A 22,280-nucleotide genomic window follows, 5' to 3' on the forward strand; every position below is an offset into this window, starting at 1 on the left:
CCCCCCCAGAAATCTCGTCGTATTCGCAATGCGTCGAGCACTCTCCAGGAGCATAACTGCGAACGCCAGCCGTACGTCTCGAACATCAGCAGGACAATTCCTCGCCGCAAACAGGATCGACTCGAGATTATCAATGGCTTCTTCTCAGTCAGGCAGCGCCGCCCGCCGGCTGCATGCCACCGCCCAGCAGCTGCGGCCCATTGCGTCGGCAGCCATGGCGAGCACCCCGACGAACTACCCGACGACGCACGAAAAGATCAGTGAGCCCGTCGATACCCCTTACTTCATCGACAACAAGTTTGTCGCCTCGGAGGCCACATCCTTTATCGACCTGCACGACCCGGCCACCAACAACCTGGTGACACGCGTGCCTCAGATGACGGACGCCGAGCTCAAGGCTGCCGTCGCCTCGGCCGAAAAGGCGTTCCCTGCATGGCGTGCCACCAGCGTTCTTGCGCGCCAGCAGATCATGTTCAAGTTTGTTGCGCTCATCCGCGAGAACTGGGACAGGCTGGCCGCCAGCATCACGCTCGAGCAGGGCAAGACGTTCGCCGATGCCAAGGGTGATGTCCTTCGTGGTCTGCAGGTTGCTGAGGCAGCCTGTGCTGCCCCTGAGTTGCTCAAGGGCGAGGTTCTAGAGGTCGCAAAGGATATGGAGACAAGGACGTACCGTGAGCCCTTGGGAGTTGTTGCTGCCATCTGCCCGTTTAGTAAGTAGGCCGCTCCAACATTTGCTTCTACTAGTCAAATATGCTGACCTTGTATGCTTTTGGTCAATCAAAGACTTCCCTGCCATGATCCCATTATGGTGCATTCCTATTGCCACCATCACTGGAAACACTCTGATCCTCAAGCCATCGGAGCGTGACCCTGGCGCGGCCATGATCCTGGCGGAGCTATGCCAGAAGGCCGGCTTCCCTGATGGTGTTGTCAACATCGTCCATGGCGCACACAACACAGTGAACTTCATTCTTGACGACCCGGCAATCAAGGCAATTTCCTTTGTCGGTGGCAACAAGGCCGGCGAGTACATCTTCAGCCGTGGCAGCGCCAACGGCAAGCGTGTACAAGCCAACCTGGGCGCCAAGAACCACGCTGCTGTGCTCCCCGACTGCAATAAGAACCAGTTCCTGAACGCCATAGTTGGAGCTGCCTTTGGAGCTGCTGGCCAGCGCTGCATGGCGCTCAGCACGCTGGTCATGGTTGGTGAGACTAAGGAGTGGCTGCCGGAGCTTGCGGAGCTGGCCAAGGGACTGAGTGTCAATGGTGGTTTCGAAGAGGGCGCCGATCTAGGTCCCGTCATCAGCCCACAGAGCAAGGAGCGGATCGAATCCCTGATCGGCAGTGCCGAGAAGGAGGGTGCCAAGATCCTGCTCGACGGCAGAGGCTACGCGCCGGCAAAGTACCCCAACGGCAACTGGGTTGGGCCTACCATCATCACAGATGTGACCAAGGACATGGAGTGCTACAAGCAGGAGATCTTTGGACCCGTCCTCGTCTGCCTGAACGTCGAGACCCTGGACGATGCCGTCGAGCTGATCAACAGCAACGAGTACGGCAACGGTGTTGCCATCTTTACGCGCTCCGGTGCCACGGCCGAGAAGTTCCGCCGCAACATCGAGGCCGGTCAGGTCGGCATCAACGTTCCCATCCCCGTGCCCCTGCCCATGTTCTCCTTCACCGGCAACAAGAGGAGTGTGGCCGGCGGTGGCGCAAGCACCTTTTACGGCAAGCCCGGTATCAACTTTTACACCCAACTCAAGACGGTGACTGCTTTGTGGCAGTCGGCCGATGCCATTTCCAAGAAGGCAGACGTTGCCATGCCCACGCATAGCTGAAGAGGGTTTCATTGGTCTATTCTTCATTTCATGGCAATATAAATACATGTCTTCGAATATGATGGTCAGATAACCTTGTTCTTGTTGAATTTGCTCTGCTTGAGGCTGTGATTGATTTTGTATTCCCATCATGGGAATGCTATCTGCCGAGATTCAGTCACCATACGAGCCATATCGAGCGTGTCGACTTTTGAGATCTCCTTGTTTTGGGAATCCTGCTACATACGGAAGACTACAAAGCGTGGTATCTCTGGAATTCTTGTTAGAAGCCGAGGTAGTAGACATGAGCAATTGGGTACATATCACCAACAATCATGTGGCTCAAAATTGTGTTAAAAGAAAAAGAGCATCATGTTTCCCAAAAAAAAAAAAAAAAAACTCCTCATCCCGTATACTTCATGAATGCGTTCCCAATTAAAATACATAATGCTTCAGCCCTTCATCTTCTTGTCTACCTGGGGCACCTGCAAGAATCTGTCATAGTACATGTCCAGCCACTTGGCAGCCTCCTCTCCCGAATCGTCCATGCTCGAGTCCCAGCGGTCGACGGAGCCGACGTAGCCGTCTGGCCTTACGTTGACTATGGCTACCTCGCCCGGGCCGAGGCTGCCGAGCCATTTGTTGGTGCACAGGCTGCCTCGTGTATCCTGGTCTGGAATGTTGTCCAGGTAGAAAGTCCACCTGCTGTCCTGGAGCAGTGGGGGAAGATCTGTTATTTCAATGTCGCTCCTGGGCATTGTTGCTAGAATAAGGGGAAGTTTAGTTGGTAAGCTTTGGGTTCTGGAATTGGAACTGGTTCGGAAATGGTTCGGATTCTTTCTACACGAGACTCTCTCTCTCTCTCTCGACTTACTGATAATGCTAAATGTGAAGAGGTGGCTGACGGCCGTATATCTCTCTGGCCTCCAGTAAATATCCTCGGGGGATGGTAACCGGGGCTGCAGGGCGTATGATGCGCTCGCGGCGGCCGACAATTGGCTCACCAGTGAGTCCCTGCTAGCTATGGCATTGCAAAACATGTCCAGGAACGGCCTGGACTGGTGAACATCCCACATGAGCAGGTAAATGCGGAACTGACCCAACATGGGAATGTCGAGTTGCACATCGACGGGATTCAGGTCAATGTATCGCGTCACCTTGGCGGGAGGCAGCAGGCAGCCCGGCTTGGCCTCACCTCCCACCCAAGCCTGGTCTTCGGGCATGTTCAGCGGGTTCTCGCTGTACTCTGCGCCGACACCCGAGATGAAACGAACGTTGGTGTTGAAGTTCTCAGCAAGAGCCACGGCGTCGCCGCCTGCGATGCGATTCGCATGTTCGTAATCAAAATTTACAAGATCCAGTGCGATCTTCCGCCTCTCGTTCTCATAGGTCTCCAGCAGGCAAGGCTTGGCAAGACCCCTGACAGCAAGGTTGAGCTTCCAGGCCAGGTTCCAAGAGTCGTGCATTGACGTGTTCATCCCTTGTGCTGCCTTAGGGGAGTGTGTATGGCTGGCGTCACCGGCCAGGAAAGCCCTGTTGTGGCAATCGGCGAATCGGCTGGCCACCCGCTGGCCGATTTGGTATCGTCCAAACCACTCAATGTATTTCCAGCCAACCTCGAAAGGTGCCATTATCTCTCTGGCACGCTGCATCACGAACTCCTGGCCGAGTTCGCGCCGGTCAGACTTTGGTGAGCTCTTGAGCTCGATATAAAAGCGGGTCATGTTGCGCTCCCGCGGAATAATGAGGATGGAGCCATGCTCCTGCGAGTAGACAAGCGTTTTTGACCATATGTCTGGGAAGTCGGTTTCCAACTCTCCATCAAGTACACCCCACACTGCGGGCTGAGACAGACCAACAGGCCTTGCTTCTGGTATGCTCTTTCGAACTTTGGAATGTGCGCCATCGCCTAAAAAAGCAATGTGTGTCAGTAGTGCATAATTCAGGGGGTGGGCTGTGAGAGTACAGAAGGGACAGGAGGGGCACCAACAGCCAACAAGATACGATGCAAGTATGGTTTTCCTATCCTGCGTCACGTTTGCTCGACAGTTGATCTGCAAAGGGCCGAAGCTGTTGTCGCAAGCGCTGTAGGACTCAAAGGCCGTATTCCTGCGGACCTCAACCCCGCGCTTCTTCATGTCCTCTATGAACAGGCTCTCGACCATGCCCTGATGCACAAGCAAGATGTACGGATCGAGAACGTCGATGATGGGCGGATAGTGGACCTCTCGGCCAAGCCTGTGTAAAGGCTCGTCGGGAGTTCCGCGCCAGAAGGCAATGTCGTAGACCTTGACACCCCTCTGGAGTAGAGGGTCTGCCAGTCTCATCTGTCGAAAGGTCTCGAGCGTTTTCGGTTGGAGACCATCGGCTCTACGAACATTCAACAACCAAGATAGTCAGCTCCGAGATGGAAACCTATTTTTCTTTTTTTTCTTTCCTTTTTTTGTGTTTCTTTTTTTTTTGTCTTGTCGTGTGTAAGGCCTCACCTTCCAACTGGTGTCTGGTCCGCCCTGTCATCAATGACCTGCACCTTGACGCCCATCCGAGCAAGGTTCGCGGCCATCATCAGGCCCGCTGGGCCAGCTCCGACTACGCACACCTGGCATACTGTCGGTGCTTCAGGGTTGCTACGGAGCAATGTGAGACGGTCGGAGCATTCGTAGCCATCCTGGCTAAGGCTAACGCGGTCGTCGGTCGAGTTTTCGAGAACGGAGGGCGCCATTCTGGACTGCGTCTCTCTTCGGGTTCAGCCCCTCCCGCTGTCTCGTCGATCTGTGCGGGCGGCTGCTTTCGTGTCGGCTCGTTTGGGCAGGAAAAGAGATGGGACGATGGTCGTAGCGTGGACTCGGCTTGGGCCGCTCCCTCCACTTCTGGCCGAGATCGCGGAATCGGCGTTCAACGGCCAACAGGTAAGAAAACGGGCGTGCTGTAAATTATGGTGCCGGAGAGATGAAGGGGACCGGAAACAGGCCTCTACCGGTAGACAGCCTGCGGCTTCGGATTTGATTATATAGTGCCCGGATGTTCGGCAAGCATGCCCTTCTCGTATGCTGGTGGGTTATGCAGTGCAGTACCAATATCAATCAGTATGGGGTAAAGTAGGTACTTAGTCTACCTAGGTAGTTTAGATGTGATATATTGAGTCGGGGACAGGATGCAATAAACAAGTCAAGACCGGTCGTCTTTGACGCAAACATGCAATGGATGGAGACAACCAGGAAAAATCGACCAGAACCAAAGAAAAACAGTAAGTACAGCGGGCACAATGAAGAAAATCGATTCGGTATTATTTCCCATGGATATAATATTTGTAAGCTTAAATCTCCCAGTTAGCGGTCGCGGCCTCCCCAAGAAAAAAGAGAAAAAAAAAAAATCATGACTTCTCTTGACCCAAGACACGCTGGGCGTCATGTCCAAAGAGTTGACCCGACCCAGTCGCCTCCTTGCAAACAAGCTTGAAATCGAACGATTCTCAATGCGATGCGACATATCAGCCGATATCAGCCCACTCTGGGAAAGGCTGATTGGCTGCACTCTCGGGTTGGATCGACCCCTGAAGTCTAGAGTCTGGTCAAAGCTTTCACCTCTCAGGTCAGCCCACTTTGTGCCATGCCGATTGCTCGAACCACTTACCAACCTACAATAGGTAGGCTAACTGGGGAACCCCGCCTTTCACCCAAGGGCACTACGTACGGTAATCCACATAACCGATAGATACCTACCTACCTACCTTAGTAAGTACTGTACCTTTATTAGGTTGTTGTTACCCTCCCGGTGGGATTTGCAGTAATACATCACAGCGTCTAACTAAACATATAGACAGGCAGAAGTTTTTTATCACGGGATGCAAAGAGCAAATTTGATGGATGCATGCTGCATTGCATCTATGTCAAGTGCCATCTCTCTCTTGGCTTTTATGAAAGAGACCGTGGGGGGTTCCTGATTTTCTCTCGTTTCAAATGGATAGAAACAACCACTCAAGTCAAGTAAGTTAGTAGGTAATTAAGGGATGTATAGTTGTACCGTATCACGTCGATCTTCACTACACGATCTCCACTAAGACTAGACTAGCATAGAAATAGTTTCGCCAGCAATCAAGGTATCGCTCATGACCCGGAATCTCCACCATTTACTGAATGAAATGTCTACCTACCTTTAAGGAGAGCAGGTTTCAGATTGTTGTCTTCCGAGCTCCCGGGACACACAGAACCGCCCGCCGAGATGGTTTTTTTTTTTTTTTTTGACACCTTGGAAACTCCACAAGTCGACAGGCTGCCACTAGATGGTTATTCTGGTCGTGTTTCTGGCGAATTTCGAATAAAAACAATAATGCTGAAGTGGCAGAAATTCAAGTTACTCGGTACATACTCAATGCAGGGAAACCCAATTTGTTGATGCCACACTAATTACGCCACATTACGCCACATGGGGCACAGCACAATAATAGTTTGGTCCAAGTTCGGTTCAGATCCGATCCAAAGGCGCCTTCTCAACGCCGTTTGTACCAATTCCAAGTTGATCCCTTCTTCCTTTCTACTAAAATCTACGTTACCTACCTAAGGTAGTTAAGGTAAGGTAAGAGGTAAGTACCTTCATATAACTTACTGTAAGGCAAGTGTCGGCTATGGTCCCCTCGTCTGACAAAACAAATCACTATTTATGGCACTACAACAACGGAATTGAATCAATACCCTCCTACTTTGCTATTCTAATAGGATTTGCATCAGAATTCGCATTGGCGCGACCGAGGTGCACCTGAACCTCGGTACCTGATGCCAAGCGCCAGTCGAAATGCGGAGAGAGTGCGGAGAAGCTGGGACGAATCCTGGGAGACTCTATATGGGGGAGATTGAACATTCATTCCGTCTCCGTGCCTGAGCTGCCTTATGTAGCTGTTGTAGGGATCAACTGAGCTTGATTGAAGAGAATCAAATCTAGTTCTAGTTCTAGATTCCAGGTTACATTTGATCTGGTACAATTCTTTATTTGCCTTTAATCATCAACTCCACCCTTCATCTACCTATTTCTTCCCATTATCGTCGTTTTATTGCCCTGATCCTAGTTCGATTATACAATTCTTGGAGCAAGAAAAGCCATCATCTGTGGTCATATATCCTGTGTCACCTACCATGCCTATGCATAACGGGATCCTGCCCCGGGAGGGCTTATATATTGACCCCATTCTCAAACTCATTGGCAAGACGGCTCTGAACCCATGGCTCACGCTCCCTTTGGTGCTTGCTGGAAAGTACACTCAGAAGGGCAAGTTGATAGCTGCCATCTACAGCAAGGCTTTTTGGCGCGTCAAGCTGCTGCTGTACCTTGGCCTTTTCCGTTCCATCAACAACTACTTTTCTCGAAAGTCCAGCAACAACTGGGTCAGTGACAAGTATGTCTGGTCCAAGGAGATTGTGGTTGTGACCGGCGGCTCTGCGGGCATCGGTGCCCACATCGTGCAGTTCCTGGCCGAGCGTGGCATCAAGGTGGTGGTTTTGGATATCCAGCCTCTCAGCTTTAGCGCAAGTGAGTTTTTTTTTTTTTTTTTTTTTTTTTTTTTTATATACCCTTTTTTTAATGACAGTCCCTCCCGCTGGAGTCCCCCCTGTCGAGATACCATATTGCCAGTCGCGACCCTATAGTCCATGCGCTAAAACATAGCAAAATCAAACTCCGAATCAGCGTCATCTGTACACTATTTCCAGGTCGACCTTACCTCGCCTGCCAAGCTGGCCGCCGTTGCCGAGGAGATCCGGGCCCGAATCGGCAACCCGACCGTACTGATCAACAATGCAGGCGTGGCTCGCGGCAAGAGCATCCTCAACGCTACGGAGCGCGACATCCGCTTCACCTTTGACGTCAACGCCCTGGCCCCCTTCTGGACCGTCAAGGAGTTCCTGCCCGACATGGTCAAGAAGAACCACGGCATGGTGGTCAACGTCAGCTCCTACGCGGCGTGGATTACGTCGCCCGAGATGGCCGACTACGCCGGCTCCAAGGCCGCCGTCATGGCCCTGCACGAGGCCCTGTCCACCGAGCTCAAGGTCAGGTACAAGGCGCCCCGCGTCCGCACCGTCATCGTCTACCCGGGCTTCACCAAGACGGCCCTCTTCACCGGCTACAATGCCACCACCCAGCCCTTCATGCTCCCCCCGTTGGAGCCAGAGACCGTCGCCGAGGCCATCGTCCGCCAAGTCCTGACGGGCGAGAGCGGAGAGGTCATCGCCCCGGCCATGGGTCACACGCTCGGCGGCCTGCGTGGGCTCCCCACGTGGTACCAGAACAGGCTCCGCGAGCGGACCTCGGTCCTGATGACAAACTTCCAGGGACGCCAGGTTGTCAAGGACCTCGACACTTTTTACGACGCCAAGTCGAGACCCTCAGATGGGGAGGAAAGCACGGTTCTGGTGGAGTAGGCGCTTTTTGACATGTGCAATGGTTGGAGCAAGGTTGGAGTAGGTATTTTTTTCGAGGTAAAAACAGCATGTCAGTTTTCTCTCTGGTCTTTTGGGGGGGTTTTGTTAATTTGTTATATTTTAGGCGGTAATTGGGATTCAATGACAAAAAAAAAAAAAAAAAAAAAAAAGCATAAGCAAATAAAGCCTGGTCCACTATTTGAGAACAAGACGAGAAATGGCCGATACTCCAGGGATTTAGCTGTGTCTTTATTATAGTCCGTCCGTCTAGGTTGCATTTGCATGATTATGTCGACGGAGTGAAAAGGGTTATCGTATGCAAAAAGCTAACATTAAAAAGAGGACGCCCGCCTCTTTTAGAAAATAAGGTTCAGAACAATCCCCACCAAAGCAGTCCATAAAGCCCCTCCAGCCCAACCAATAACGTTTCCGCCCCCCAGCCCCTGAGCATCAGACCCTCGAGAAGGCCCAAGTCCATTTTCGGGTAGGTCCTTGTCCTTGTTGGGGATATACTGAATCTGCGTGGCGTCCCCGGGCGCAAAAAGGACCCCAACGTCGTTTACAGTGCTCGGATCGACCTCACTCTCGCTGAGGAGCGGGTTGTTGAGGCTCTCGCACGACGGCCTGAGGCCGCCGTCTATGCGGTTCGTGACGGAGATGGGCACATCGAAGATGGTGTAGTGCTCCTGGCCGTTGAGGCGGAAGCTTTGCCGGATCGAGATGTTGTAGGCGCCTCGGCGGTCGTCGGCACCGCGCGGCTGGCCGTCGCCAACCAGGCACTCGGGCCAGGGCCAGTTGATGTGCTTGACGGTGCTCCCGGGCTCCTGCGACATGATGAGGCGCTCGCTGCCAGATATGTCGGCGCTGCCGTTGTTGACCGTCAGGTTCAGGCCCGTATCCCTGCTGTAGAGGAACATGGTAATGTTGTGGATCTGCGTCGGACTATCAGGGTCGTACGGAGGCAGGTTGAGTTTGCCATTGGCCGTCACGTCCAGAGACACATGCAGAGTCTCTGTTGACCGCTCTACTAGTTAGCGTTTGAGCTGGAAAATAAACTTGGGGTTCATGAACAAAATGAGAAGGGCATCTTTTGCGTGCGTACCTCCACCGAGCGGCGTCCCTGGTTGAGGCGCATTCCATATTACTATTCCAGGAGTATAAACCTGGCCTCCCGCTATTGTAAAGTTCTGCTGCGCCCACGCCTGGCAAGCGAGCAAGGCTGGGATGGTTAAGCAAGAAAGTAAAGGCGTATGTAGCATATTGTGTCTTTGGCCAGCAAAAAAATAAATAAAAATAAAATAAAGACGAAGAAAAAGAAGAGTATACTAATCCTTAGGATTTTCTTGTTTCCCCCAAGGGACAACCGATAACAAACGTCGATATCCAACTTAGCTGTTGGTCGTGGGTAAAGAGGGAAATATGAGCTTGCCGCACTTAAGCATAAACTCTCTCCAGGAAAGGGCTCACTTGCTATTTACAAGTTTTTTTGGTCGATAAATGCGACGTTGTGATGAGGTAGATCATTAACGTTGTAAAATTCATGCCGTCCCAAGCGAGGGAGGGTATAGGTAGGTATATAATATAGATTCAGTACTTATAAATGCAGCAGGGATAAAGCGTGCTAAGATGCATGTCGTGACAGATTCGCAAGTGTAGGGGATGGCATCCATCCCCAGAATGTTCGACGAACGACAATCGTCAAAATACTGTACCTTGCTTGTGTACTCTGTACCTCATACAGCCAAGGTGATCTGGTGGGCCGCCTTTCCGTCAAAGGAATCCTTTTTTATTCCCAACCTTGAAAGGAGCATAAAAAGGCTTCCGTCATCCACATTGGCGGGAAAAGACGGCGTGGGGTGCATGTCAGCATCTTGGCTAACATGCTGTTGCCCTTATATCTCTATCTTTTTTTGTCGTCCTTGGTGACGTCGCAGGTTGAGGTTTCAGACGGCCAAAACCCCTGAAATCTCTTGCACCCATAATGACCAACCGAATTCTCGGCAAGGGTCATTTCCACCAAGAAAATATTCGTCTGCTTTGTTTATAATTCCAGGTAGGTCGAAATATTACGAAGTAATTACTTTGAATTTGAACAAGGTCAAGATTCAGGGAAAGCAAGTTTGTTTGTACAGAGCGCACGGCGACCGAATAAATACCTATCCTACCGACCTACCTGTACCTACCTTACCTAGGGCAACTCTGCCAAACCCCAGTCGCTGTTAGTTCCAATGCGACGGTATATGTACGTAAATAGTAGTCTTAGGGCTCATCCCTGAAGCCCGAAGCTCCACCAATTGAGCAGTGGCTTAATTCGTGGCTTTTGTTTGTACCTGTGGGTCCACATAAAAAAAAAAAAAAACGGACTGGAAAAGTGGTGTTTGTGAACCTCATAGAACCGGCCAAGACCTGGGACGGTGTGATCGATTACTGGGTCGAGTGGGATTGTGACGCCTGGGTACAAGATCTAACGACACGTCAGCCGGCACTCCGCTCCGGCTCGGTTCCAATGGTTTTGATAGACTTAACTAGAGACGGTGAACACGTGAATGCGATGGCTTCTAGTGGGTATGATAGGGGGCCAGGGAGCAGTCGGGATAATCCCATCGACCTTATGCTTAGCTAGATGAAGCAATATCCCATAACAAAGTAACGAGCATCTCAGTTGGAGGCAACGAGGTAATATCAAGCAAGGCTACCGATGGAAAGCAACTATCCACCCGCCATCAGTAGCACCTAGACAGAGATACTCTAATGCTCATCAATTTCAAGGCCCTTCTCCTGTAAATGCTCGCCCAGCAATTTGTCCATCGTGAAAATGTGGACTCTGTTGGTTCTAAACACCGCTCGCATAGCCAAGTCACATTCGATATATTGTGTATCCGAAGGATCCTGGAGGCCATGGGTTTTTATATGTTTTGTTCCCAGATCTCCTTAACGACTTGGGGACGGAATAACTAGAACCCATTCAGCAAAAGCAGCCGTGCGTGGCCTGTGTCTTACTTTATCTACTCCCACTAAGGGCGCGAAGGCTTTGCAATGCCAAAAGAAGTTCAACAGTGAGATTCTGGAGGTCTGCACCATGGTTAGAGGGTTATGTCAAGACGAAGTTGTGGTGCCTTCCTTATCGTCTTGGCCCAGTTGCTCGAGCGCGTCAGGAGTGCATGATATGCGCGCGCCTTTGCAAATCGAATTGAACGAAGCGCGAAAGGCATCAAGGCCTTTCCCAATAGGATTTTCGCCAATGATCTTCTGTCGTGACCGGCGGGATGCTCATGGATGAAAAGAAGTTATGTGCTAAAAATTAAACCACGGCTTGATTTGTCGAGCTCCGGACTTCAGGGGTGAGTGAGCCCTGAGACTACTGTACGCCGTAACGGTACCTGCTTTAGCGCAAAACAGCAATAACCATGTTGGTCTCCACCACCCTAAAAGTTGATGTGGGGCGGCAGGCCATCGCTAAAGCATGGGTCCAATCCCAATGTGCAAATCAAATCATTCGAGTCACGTTGGTTAACAACGGGCTCAGTTGATGATCGCAAATTGGTCGCGCTGCTGCTCATCATCAGTGATAGATATACTTGCCCAATTAGCCCAAGGACCAAATATATCCAGGTCCGCCAATTGACCTTGGTATCACCTTGCGGAGACATGAGGGCTACATCACGAACACTACTGGCGGCTGCAGCCAGACGCTACAGCAAGCCCCAGCTCTGTGGTCGCCGTCCGTTCCAGGCAAGACTGTTGAGCAGCAAAATTCATGCCCACAGCAGCGGTCTGGGTGGGATCCTCAAGATCTCCGACGAGGTTCGGGATGCATTGGAATCGAACCGGCCCGTGGTGGCCTTAGAGTCTACTATATACACACATGGAGCTGTTGCACGTAGCGAGCTCGGACTAGAGGATATCGTCCGCCAAAACGGAGGCACTCCTGCCGTCATTGGAGTCTTGGCTGGCGTTCCTACAGTCGGCCTGACAGATTTCGAGGTCGAACGTATGATATCAGAGGGCGCCAACAAAGTCTCCCGACGAGATCTTGCATACCTGGCCGGGTTGGTAGGTGCCCTGCCTTGTCGCATATAGGCTCGTAAGCCGCCAGAAACGCGTCTGCTATGAATCTTTATTAACATGGCAGGTCAATTCTCGCAGGGCATGACTGGCCGACCGATCCACGGAGGAACTACCATCGCCGGGACAATGCTTCTCGCAAGGCTGGCAGGTATCAAGGTCTTTGGTACAGGTGGCCTCGGTGGAGTCCATCGCGGCTGGGAGTCGACGATGGACATCTCGGCCGACCTGACCGAGCTAGGTAGAACGCGAGTGGCAGTGATTTGCAGTGGCAGCAAGGGCTTCCTTGACATTCCCACAACTCTCGAGTACCTGGAAACCCAAGGTGTACTCGTCTCCACCTTTGCCGATGGCCGCACCGGGAAGGTTGACTTTCCAGCTTTCTGGGCCCGGGAAAGCGGCATCAAGAGTCCGTCTGTCGTCAACTCGGAGGCAGAAGCGGCCGCCATTATCCTTGCGCAGGAGAAACTGGGCATAGAGTCCGGAATTGTGTTTGCAAACCCCATCCCCGAGCAGCATCAAATTCCGCGCGAGGAGATGGACGCCGTGATAAAACAGGCAGTCTCGGACGCTGCAGAGCAAGGCTTCACGGGATCCCAAAACACTCCCTTCATACTCGGCCAGATCCGGAAACTAACGGCCGGTCGAAGTGTGCCTGCAAATGTGGCCTTGATTCAATCAAACGTCGAAAGGGCCACTAAAATTTCTGTCGAGCTGTCCAAGCTCTCAGAGGGTTCTTCAACGACTAAAATGTGAGCTATAGCTAGCAAACCAATACACATCCCGGTGTAAATGTCTGCTGGTTTCTTTCTCTAATCCCACTCTCCTGGCAGCTTTCCCACAAGCAACACTGTAAAAACCCAAGTAGATACAAAAGTCGTTCAAAACCCGGTCGAAAAGGTAGAGGTTAGTTGCAAAGCCCCGGGGCCGCCATCTTAAGGTGTCTCGGGGTCTATCTGCAAGTCGGGACATATAGCTGATGTCTTTAGACGCATTCCAAAGTTGACGTGTTAGTGGCTGGATCAATCGCCCTCGATCTGAGCTGTGATTTTGTTCCTGGTTCAGCATCCCAGATCTCGCCTGCAATGCAGACATCCAACCCTTCGATTGTCACACAGACCGTTGGCGGCGTCGGGCATAACGTTGCTCTGGCTGCTCACCGAGTGGATCGCAATGTGAAAGTACGGTTGTGTAGCTTGGTTGGTGACGACTTGTGAGTGCATTCCAATATTATCATATGGCCGCCTTCCGTATACTAAACGAGGCTTGGCAGCGCCGGCGCAACCGTTCTTTCGAAACTTGAATCCTCTGGGATGGACACGTCATGCATCCGGCAACTGGGACAGGAATATCACTCGGCACGTACGGCACAATATGTGGCAGTTAACGGCGCGGACAAAAACCTTGTTCTCGCCATGGCCGACATGGGCATACTCACTAGCCATTCATTCCAAAAGTACTGGGATTCAGCTGTTGCTGCTTCACGCCCCTCGTGGCTGGTTGTGGATGGTAACTGGAGTGAGGCGGATATCCATGAGGGGTGGATACGGTCTGGACGCCAGCACGGGGCCAAAATCGCCTTTGAGCCGGTGTCCGTGGCGAAGTCTGCCCGGCTGTTCCCTCGATTAAGTTCAGCAGCGAGAAGCAGCCACGGCGGGCTCCTACATCCGTCTCCTCTAGTGGATCTAGCCACACCCAACATCCACGAACTGGCAGCCATGTACAACGCGGCCAAGGAGCATGGATACTTTGACGACCTCAGCTGGTTCAGCATGATCGATGCCCTGGGGATGAGGGGAGCACGCGATCGCTTCGTCCGTCTTACATCTGCTGCTCTTACCGACGCTGGAGTACCGCAACAGGTAAGAAGGAAGCGCGTGTCAACCACAACCACGCATTCCTGAACTTATGATATGGCTGACCATGTTGACTTTCTTATAGATAATTCACCTCCTTCCCTATATCCCCTGCCTCCTGACTAAGCTCGGCGAAAAGGGCGTGCTTTTGTCTATGCTGCTTTCACCCGATGATCACAGAGTTCGATCGATCGAGGCAGATTCTTACATCCTGGTCAGGGCTACGGGAGACCACCCTCACGTCGGCGCCGTGTATATGCGCCTGTTCCCGGCCGCCGAGGACGTGAGGGACGTGGTTTCGGTCAATGGAGTCGGTGATACTTTCTGCGGAACACTAATTGCGGGATTGGCTCGGGGAGCAAAGGTTGAAAATCTCATTGATGTCGCCCAGAAGGCTGCCGTCTTGACGTTGAAAAGTCACCAGTCGGTGAGCGACGAGATTGGCAAGTTGGAGCCTGAAATGGCACAGATAGCACAGTTGTAGTTTATTTGTGCATATATTCCCAATCTTTTCGCTTTTTTTTTTTTTTTTTTTTTTTTTGTTCTAAAGTACTTAAATATCTATCTGCCTTTTACCCCTACCTACCTTGGGCAACTTGACTTGATTAGGTACCTAGATACCTACCCTGCATCCAACTCGTTCTGCACCAACCCCTGAATCCCGCCTTGTCCGCCTATAACCAGACGGCTAACCAAACGGCGGGGTGCCCCACCTGCAAGTTAACTTATTGTTTTTATCGATAACGCAATCGAGAAAAAAAAAGTATCGCCCGAGCACAACCACAGACCGCATTGGCCCATACCCAGGCAGTCACCGTTCTGGCCCTTTCGCAAAGTGACAGCGGCGAGCCATTGTGCCTAATAGACAGACGAGATGGGTCCCAAAAATCGCAACAATGTCGAATCCTCCGACGATGATGACTTCTCAAACGACGAGTTCGCCAGCTTCGATGACGACAATGGCGGGTCAGAGGTGAACTTTCAGGTTCGCGACAAAGACTCGGACGAGGAGGAGCTCGAGCGGCTTGTTCTCGGCGACACTACAACTTTCAGATCACATCTGTTTGAAGATGACGACTTTCTTCCCGCTCAGACGGGCTCCAAGGACTTGCGATTGGTGGAGAACCAGTCCTTAAAAGCCACCGGGAATGAGGCCATGGACGACTCGGCCCTGTTCTTCTTTGCTACTGAGAAGGAGCCTGTCGCTGGAGGCAAACAGCTCGCGCCCGTTTCTTCGGGCAATAAGTCAAGTGATCCGACAGCCGGAGATGATGCGCCGGCGTGGGAGGACAGCGACGATGAGAAACTGTCCATTTCGCTTGCTGGCGCCAGCAGGCTGCGGAAGCTGAGGCTGACGGAAGGGGAGGATATTGTCAGTGGCGCCGAGTACTCCAGGAGGCTGCGCCAGCAGTATCTTCGGTTGAACCCGCAGCCCTCATGGGTGAAGGATGCAACAGGAAGGGAGCCGAAGCGACGACGTAGGTCGTCAGCATCCTCGGGTTCAGACAGCGATAGCGGCTCGGATGATGAAGATTTCGGCACCGCCATGCCTCTGGAGGAGTTTCTACGAGACGTCAGCGCTCTTACGGACGGCGGATCACGGAAGAGGAGGAAATTGCGACCTGAGACTATTAACATCCAAAAGACGCGCGATATACCAGACGTCCACAAGGGGCCCGTCGAGTCGCTCTCTTTCCACCCGCAACATCCCGTTCTCTTGTCATCCAGCACATCCTCAATGCTTCACCTTCATCACATATCGCCAGCTGCGCATCCTACTCCGAACCCACTCCTAACCTCGGTACAGGTGCAAAACACACCAATCAGGAAAGCCGAGTTTCTTTCCCCTTCGGGCGAGCAAATTGTTTTTGCAGGTAGACGGCGTTTCTTTCATTCTTGGAACATATCGACAGGGCAGGTCACCAAGGTCAGCAGGATACATGGTCATCGCCTAGAACAAAAGTCGGTGGAGCGCTTCAAGTTGAGCCCATGTGGGCGCTACATGGCCATAGTAGGAACAGATAAGAAGGGGGGTGGCCTGCTCAATATTATGCGTGTCGGAACCATGCAATGGATTGCTCAAGCGCGGATGGATGGACGACATGGCATTGCAGACTTTTGCTGGTGGAGGACAGGCGAGGGTGTGACTATATTGGGGAGGGACGGGCAAGTCGGAGAGTGGGACCTCGAGGCAAAGAGGTTCGTCGGCGTCTGGAGGGATTCGGGTTCTACAGGTGGTACGGTGCTTGCTCTTGGTGGCCGGGATGGACCAAGCGAGTTGGGCGAGGACCGCTGGGTGGCCGTCGGCTCCAACGTTGGTATTCTGCAGGTTTACGACAGAGACGACCTGGTTGTGAGACCTGGAGTCGGCCAGGAAGGTGAAGTGACGGTCAAGGAGACCCCAGAGCCAACTCGGGCGTTTGAGTCGTTGACAACGGCTATATCCGTCGTCACGTTTTCTCCTGACGCCCAGCTGCTGGCTTTCGGAAGCATCCACAAGAAGGATGCGCTCAGACTGGCGCACATTCCAAGCTGCACGCTGTACCGCAACTGGCCAACATCAGAGACACCGTTTGGCAGGATCACGGCGGTGGCGTTTGGGACGCAGAGCGATCTGATTGCCGTTGGAAACGACAAGGGAAAGATCCGCCTGTGGGAGATCAGGAGCTAGTTGAACCCCTAAATTTAGTCTACTTAGGTAGTTCTAGCTGAAAGTTGACTATTATTGAAGGCACCGCGCCGTCGGAGAGGTTGAGCTCCACTGACGTCTTACTTCTTTTCTAGATCTAAGTCTTTTCTTTTGTTTTAAGGGTCTTCTTTGTGGGACCCGGAGACCTATCCGTGATGCGATAGAACGGACGGCTTGTGATGGCTTGGTTCTTTTTACACTCTAGAATTCTCGAATTTTCGAGACATGTCTTGTTAAGGTCCAATATTGGCATTGGAGAAGAAAAACTCGCACGAGAGGGGGGAAAAAACCCTTGGGCCTTTTTTTTTTTTTTTTTTTTTTGCTATTTGCCCAACGTACACGTACGAAATACATGCTTGATGCGGAATCCGGGGATTTGCCATTTTGACCTTGCCGTAAAAGTACGGGCAACAAATGCCCGGCCACTCCTGGTTGGTTGTTATATCGGTTGTCATGGCATGACGAAGTAATTTGCGGGTTTGGGGGAAGGCGTGTTGTGGTGTGATTTGCGCCCACCCGGGACCACATCGACAACTGGGACCCCAGCAAATCAGATTCCCACAAGGACCTTGACAACAAGTTTTTTGTCGCATGCTTGTTTTTTTTTTTCTCTCTCGCACAGGTCTCCCCTTCGATGCATGTGCACCGCACCCGATGGGCAACCAGCCGTTTGTTGGAGACGGTGAGTCCAAGACGACCAATGGCCGGTGCGTTCCAATATTTGTCGGGTCGGTCGAAGGTAGGTGGAGAGACAAGAAGAAGAGGCTAAGACAGCTTCCGATGAGTGCATTCCATACAACAAATGTATACATATGTAGGTAGGTCCCGTCATGGGTTCTTCCCTCATCTTCTTTTATTTTTGTCTCTCTATTATTCCCATGTCTCCTATCATTGAATATGCTTGGCATTATTTTTACTTGCCGTTGCTTGTGATTTGTTTTTCCTTGGAAGGATACAAGGAAAGACAACAAGATGGCATTCCTCAGCATATGAGACTTTTCTCAATCGGCGATCCATTGACCTGATTCATTACACCATTACCTTACCTTAATTATCTACCTACCGGTATTCTGTCTGCAAACCCTTCCGGAACCTAACCTGACCCGACAAAGCACACAAACTCTTTTTTCCCCCTCTTTCAATCCAACCTCCTACCAGTGCTACTGTAAACTGGGTAGAACTTACCCTGCCCTGGCTGGGGGCCCAGTGGCGGCGAAACACAACCACTGAGACAACGCGTCCACACCCCTGTGCTGGGCTGTGAAGATCCCGGTCAGGCACACGAGCAGTGACCACCGCGCGCGTGTCAAACAGTCCGAATTTGAGGGAGCGAGAAAAAAAAAAAGAAGAAAAATACCCGCCGAGGACTGGGGCAGACCCCACTGTTCTGCTTCAGGATGGGCTGGAACGCTTTTAAGCGACGACGGCCGAAAGGAAGAGAACCCAACCCGGCCGCTACTCCTGCTGTCCAGCAGCCTTACAACCGTAGCAACATTAGCGGCACCGGCAGAGGACATGTCGATTCCACTGTGCAGGCCGCACCACCTACACGTAAACACCTGACCATATATCGAACCATTCTCTCCAAAAACAAAACAACCACAAATACCAGCACCGACGCGGCTCCCCATGAGCCTCAATTCGTCATGGCTCCGGCAGCCTCCCTGTCTCCAATCGTGGAGGAGGCGCTCCACGGCCGCCCTCCTTTGGCGGTAAAGGTTCAAGTCACCATCGCCGATAAGCCGGCCTACACCAGAGTTTATGTTAGCTCACCGAGCCTCCGCCCTTCGAAGCGACTGTGTCAAGGCCTGCTCCGCCGTGTCGAGCACTGCAGCAAGGAGTTCATAACCCGAAGAGATTCGGAAGCCCTTTTGCACCGTCGGTTCGGCCAAGCACCTAGCGCCCTGAGATATGAAATAACCTACACCATCGTCCGATCTGGTGATGTCTGGGCTGAGGAAACCTTCAAGTCGTATCAGCTGGCACCCGTTACCGATGAGCTGGCAAACGAGATCATCCTGTCCAGCCACTACGTTGTCGGTCTTTTCCTAAGGCGGCACGATAAAGAGTTCAAGTGGACCCAAGAACCAGCGTCGGATAGGCTATCAAAAAGGTTATCCGCATCATCATCGTCACTAAGCCCCTACGACGCCCTCACGCTTGGATGTGTACCACAGTCTAGGTTTATCGAATCCACACAGTCCTTTGAGTTCATCCCCGGCTACAGCATCGAGCTTTCGTTCCGGAGCTTCACTAGTCACCGACGTACACAGCGGGAATGGACCAGGAGTCTACGGCTGAAGAGTGCTCAAGATACACCGCTCAACCTCGCCCAAAGCGAGAGGTTGTTATGGGACTCTTTCGAGGCGGTGAACTCGGCCATCAGCGCCAAGAAGCGCTCTTTTGAGCTCGAACACGAGTCCTGCGAGTGGTTGGAAGGCCCTGTTGATTGCCAACACTTTGAAGAGAACGCATTGAGTATCGACCTAAGGATTGGCAACAACCTTGGCCCAGTGTACGAACACATGCACCGCAGCATTCGCTCCAAGCTGTCAATGTTTAGACAGCAGGATGGCGAGGACTGCTATGCTTTTCTTCGTGATGTACAAACTCAGCTTCTCAAGCTCCGAGACTTGGCCGACGAGCAAGTCTCTCGCACAAACGACTTTGAATTGAGGATATTAGAATTGACGGGTGCACAAGGCTGGAAGATATCCAGACCGACAAAGGTCACACTCGACCACACCAAATCGCACTCGCAACGGACCGTCGAGGCCGTTCTCGTCCGTCTCCATACTGGAATTACAGAAGTTCTCGGCGCCCCTAGCGCATCCGTACACGTTGCAGCATATAAAAGGGGCCATCTCATATTAGATAGAGAAATCGGTGCGCAAGAAGGGTCCAGCAAGAAGCCGTCCAACAAGACAAGTAGCCCTGTGAACATACAGGCCGAGAAAGACTATCTAGTCCCAGCTTTGGAAGCACGGATCCGTCAAGACCTGGAAATGCTGCTCAAAGATACATGCTCTTTGGAAGGCCTTCCTGAGGACGAGGACGAGGTTCCGACACCGACCACGTCTGTATCGCCACAAACCCAAGATGAAGAGGACACACAGGTGGACTACACGGAAATCTCTGCATCCACCCAGGGCTCGATAAGAAGGTTCCCGTTATCCAAGAGTCCAGAGGAATCACGGGCCGCGACGCCGTCACAGCAATCGCCGAGACCGCTCAGGAGGAAAAAGACCTTCATCATACCAGCCTCGGGGGATAGCCCAGCCTACCGAATCTTCCCCCTGGTTCCTGAAAAGTTTATCCAGAGTCGCTCCCGCCAAAACAGCGAGTCTACTCTCTCCACTCAAGTCTCGGAGTCATCTCCTGCCGTTCTCAAAAAGGTCAACGTGCAACCGGTGCACGTCATCGACCCAGACCTGTTCAGGGGCCATGCATTTTCGGGCTCTGACGGCACCGAATCAGAGCATGCAGGCACGGTGCCTGAGATATTGTCAGAAGAGTCTGATCGATCCGAGTGTGGAGGGACGGAGTTATCAGGTGCCGAAGATTACGTCTTCACGCAGGAGTCCTCGCTAATGAGCGATGCTCAAGACTCGGTGGCGGGAGATATGGTTGAGCTTGATTGCGTCGACGCTGCTGAGGCCTCTGTCACGCAGCTAGGTTCCCAGTCCGAAGCCAAGTATGGCGGCCGCGCCCTTGAGGAAAAGGCCGATTGTGCAGATGCAGAGACTTCTGAGGACGCTAGCAAGCGTGCAAGCCTAAGCCGTGATGATGAGTCTATTCCTTCAACGCCTGGGCTCAGCCATGGAGAAGGACCATCGCCTCGCGACAGTTTCTTGATGACACCGCCATTCTCAAAATCGATTCCTGTTGCCTGTCCCAGGATACCATTATCGTTTGATTCCGCAGCTGGAGAAGATGGTCATTTAAGCTACGCATCTAGCGAGACGGAAGATGAAGAGAAGACGCCAACTGGGTCAACCCCAGAGATACCTTTGACGCAGGAGTTGGCACTTGCGCCAGCAAATGAAACGCCAGAGATGGACACTATCGTTCTGAGAAATGCGGACAGTTTCTCACAGAGTGACGCATCGTTCGGCTTTGACGAAGACCAAGCACTGACAGAGTTCCATCCGTCAGCTTCGGGAACCCCTACACAATCTGTGGCAGAACTGGCGTCATCTTTGGTCGCCGCATCGATACAGGTACCAGATGTGGAGCCTCCGCGAAGCGCCGGAACTATTGTCGCTCCTACCGCAGCAGCAGAAGGGGCCGAGGACAACGTCTTTGACAGTGCATTCGCCGAGAAGTCGGTCGTCCAATCGCCGACTGTGCTGATGAACTCCCGCCCATCGACCAGTCTTGGAGATAGCTTGCCTGAGCTACAGCCAGCTCGGTCCAGACGCACGATCGAGCGGCCGAGCCCTATCCTCATCACCAGAAACAGCGTGTCGTCATGGGAGGACTATATCAGCGCTAGCCAACGGGACTCTGTCGATACCATCAAGTCCGAGGTGGACGTATCCGCCATCATGTCGGACGACCAGCCAACGGCGCGCCCGCCGAGCCCGGTACGCCGCAAATCCATCCCTACTGCGGGCGTCTTGGGCCTCCACGAGGCGGGGAGCAGGCGGTCGGGACCCTTTGGGGCTCTCAAGAGCGCCTTCTCTGGCGGCCAACACTGGCTTGACAGTGAAAGATTCCGGGGCAGCGGGTCGAGCTCGCGGCCGCAGACCGCCCCGGGCCTCGTCGCGCAAAAGTTCTTCCCCGAGGGTGCCAGCACGCCGCCTCCTCCAGAGAGCCCCGTGACGCCGACGACCAGGTCGCCTCGCCGTCCATACATTCGGAAACGCACCAAGAGCATCGCCACCGCCACCATCATCCGGACCACCCCGAAGCGGCCGCACAAGTCGCACAGGGGCCGAGCCAAATCGGCTGCTTTTGCCGAGCTGGAACGTGGGCGAGAGCAGAAGCAGGGCAAAGAAGCCGAAGCACTGGACGGAACTGGTGAAAAGCCCATGCTACCACGCTTCATGATGCTGTTTGCCGGTATGGCTGTTGCGTCGTCGATGCTCAACAAGAACTAAACAACCAGAGAAAAATATTGATTTTGATAGCTCGAGTGTTTGGCACGGGAATCCCAAACACTCGTTACACACTCTTTTGCCCAGTCTTCCGCGATGCCGTTACAAGACAAGAAAAACACTCAAAAAATCACAAAAAAAAAAAACAAACCTCGGGTTTCTTATTGATGGAACCTTGGAGGCTTCTTTTTTTTTCTTTTTCTTATCGTTTGATCAACGTTTTATCGGCGTTGGTTTTCTCCTTTTATTTTTGAAGAATGCATTTGGAAGCGTGGGTTCTGCGGGCGGACTGTGTTTTTGGTTTTGGATTTTGAAAATTACCCCGGGACATACAGAAACAA

The 22,280-nt window shown here is 52.4% G+C and overlaps 7 protein-coding genes across 7 annotated transcripts; 4 read left to right on the forward strand and 3 right to left on the reverse strand.

Moving 5' to 3' along the window:
- The first annotated feature begins 6 nt into the window (after positions 1 to 6).
- PgNI_03889 (uncharacterized protein) lies at positions 7 to 2,216 on the forward strand. The gene is made up of 2 exons (XM_031123942.1): positions 7 to 710; positions 784 to 2,216. The coding sequence occupies exons 1-2, from the start codon at positions 29 to 31 to the stop codon at positions 1,836 to 1,838; spliced, it is 1,737 nt and encodes a 578-aa protein (XP_030984482.1). The 5' UTR covers positions 7 to 28; the 3' UTR covers positions 1,839 to 2,216.
- Positions 2,183 to 5,252, reverse strand: PgNI_03890 (uncharacterized protein). Its single transcript, XM_031123943.1, has 4 exons — positions 4,304 to 5,252; positions 3,808 to 4,187; positions 2,692 to 3,726; positions 2,183 to 2,580 (listed from the first exon to the last, which is right to left on the reverse strand). The coding sequence occupies exons 1-4, from the start codon at positions 4,537 to 4,539 to the stop codon at positions 2,270 to 2,272; spliced, it is 1,962 nt and encodes a 653-aa protein (XP_030983341.1). The 5' UTR covers positions 4,540 to 5,252; the 3' UTR covers positions 2,183 to 2,269.
- A 1,450-nt stretch (positions 5,253 to 6,702) lies between these two features.
- Positions 6,703 to 8,410, forward strand: PgNI_03891 (uncharacterized protein). The gene is made up of 2 exons (XM_031123944.1): positions 6,703 to 7,340; positions 7,497 to 8,410. Exons 1-2 carry the CDS (start codon positions 6,947 to 6,949, stop codon positions 8,228 to 8,230), a joined length of 1,128 nt encoding a protein of 375 aa, XP_030983340.1. The 5' UTR covers positions 6,703 to 6,946; the 3' UTR covers positions 8,231 to 8,410.
- A 176-nt stretch (positions 8,411 to 8,586) lies between these two features.
- PgNI_03892 (uncharacterized protein) lies at positions 8,587 to 9,489 on the reverse strand (the record flags this gene model as incomplete). The annotated part of the gene is made up of 2 exons (XM_031123945.1): positions 8,587 to 9,257; positions 9,333 to 9,489. The coding sequence occupies 2 exons, from the start codon at positions 9,487 to 9,489 to the stop codon at positions 8,587 to 8,589; spliced, it is 828 nt and encodes a 275-aa protein (XP_030983343.1).
- A 1,464-nt stretch (positions 9,490 to 10,953) lies between these two features.
- PgNI_03893 (uncharacterized protein) lies at positions 10,954 to 11,130 on the reverse strand (the record flags this gene model as incomplete). The annotated part of the gene is made up of 1 exon (XM_031123946.1): positions 10,954 to 11,130. One exon carries the CDS (start codon positions 11,128 to 11,130, stop codon positions 10,954 to 10,956), a length of 177 nt encoding a protein of 58 aa, XP_030983342.1.
- Positions 11,131 to 11,665: 535 nt separating this feature from the next.
- PgNI_03894 (uncharacterized protein) lies at positions 11,666 to 16,822 on the forward strand (the record flags this gene model as incomplete). The annotated part of the gene is made up of 8 exons (XM_031123947.1): positions 11,666 to 12,283; positions 12,377 to 13,047; positions 13,129 to 13,201; positions 13,285 to 13,508; positions 13,569 to 14,157; positions 14,237 to 14,631; positions 14,938 to 14,986; positions 15,017 to 16,822. The coding sequence occupies 8 exons, from the start codon at positions 11,666 to 11,668 to the stop codon at positions 16,820 to 16,822; spliced, it is 4,425 nt and encodes a 1,474-aa protein (XP_030983337.1).
- Positions 16,823 to 18,237: 1,415 nt separating this feature from the next.
- Positions 18,238 to 21,942, forward strand: PgNI_03896 (uncharacterized protein; the record flags this gene model as incomplete). The annotated part of the gene is made up of 1 exon (XM_031123948.1): positions 18,238 to 21,942. The coding sequence occupies one exon, from the start codon at positions 18,238 to 18,240 to the stop codon at positions 21,940 to 21,942; it is 3,705 nt and encodes a 1,234-aa protein (XP_030983339.1).
- Between the last annotated feature and the right edge of the window lie 338 nt (positions 21,943 to 22,280).

The sequence above is a fragment of the Pyricularia grisea genome, assembly GCF_004355905.1.
Source record: "Pyricularia grisea strain NI907 chromosome Unknown Pyricularia_grisea_NI907_Scaffold_2, whole genome shotgun sequence".
Taxonomy (NCBI): domain Eukaryota; kingdom Fungi; phylum Ascomycota; class Sordariomycetes; order Magnaporthales; family Pyriculariaceae; genus Pyricularia; species Pyricularia grisea.

Bases quoted from the DNA above. Each gene is read 5' to 3' on its own strand.
- PgNI_03889 (XM_031123942.1), top strand. From the start codon at position 29: ATGCGTCGAGCACTCTCCAGGAGCATAACTGCGAACGCCAGCCGTACG. The intron at 711-783 runs GTAAGTAGGCCG...GGTCAATCAAAG, and splicing joins TGCTGCCATCTGCCCGTTTA to ACTTCCCTGCCATGATCCCA.
- PgNI_03890 (XM_031123943.1), bottom strand. From the start codon at position 4,539: ATGGCGCCCTCCGTTCTCGAAAACTCGACCGACGACCGCGTTAGCCTT. The intron at 4,188-4,303 runs GTGAGGCCTTAC...GAATGTTCGTAG, and splicing joins GACCAGACACCAGTTGGAAG to AGCCGATGGTCTCCAACCGA. The intron at 3,727-3,807 runs GTTGGTGCCCCT...TTGCTTTTTTAG, and splicing joins TGCATCGTATCTTGTTGGCT to GCGATGGCGCACATTCCAAA.
- PgNI_03891 (XM_031123944.1), top strand. From the start codon at position 6,947: ATGCCTATGCATAACGGGATCCTGCCCCGGGAGGGCTTATATATTGAC. The intron at 7,341-7,496 runs GTGAGTTTTTTT...ACTCCGAATCAG, and splicing joins GCCTCTCAGCTTTAGCGCAA to CGTCATCTGTACACTATTTC.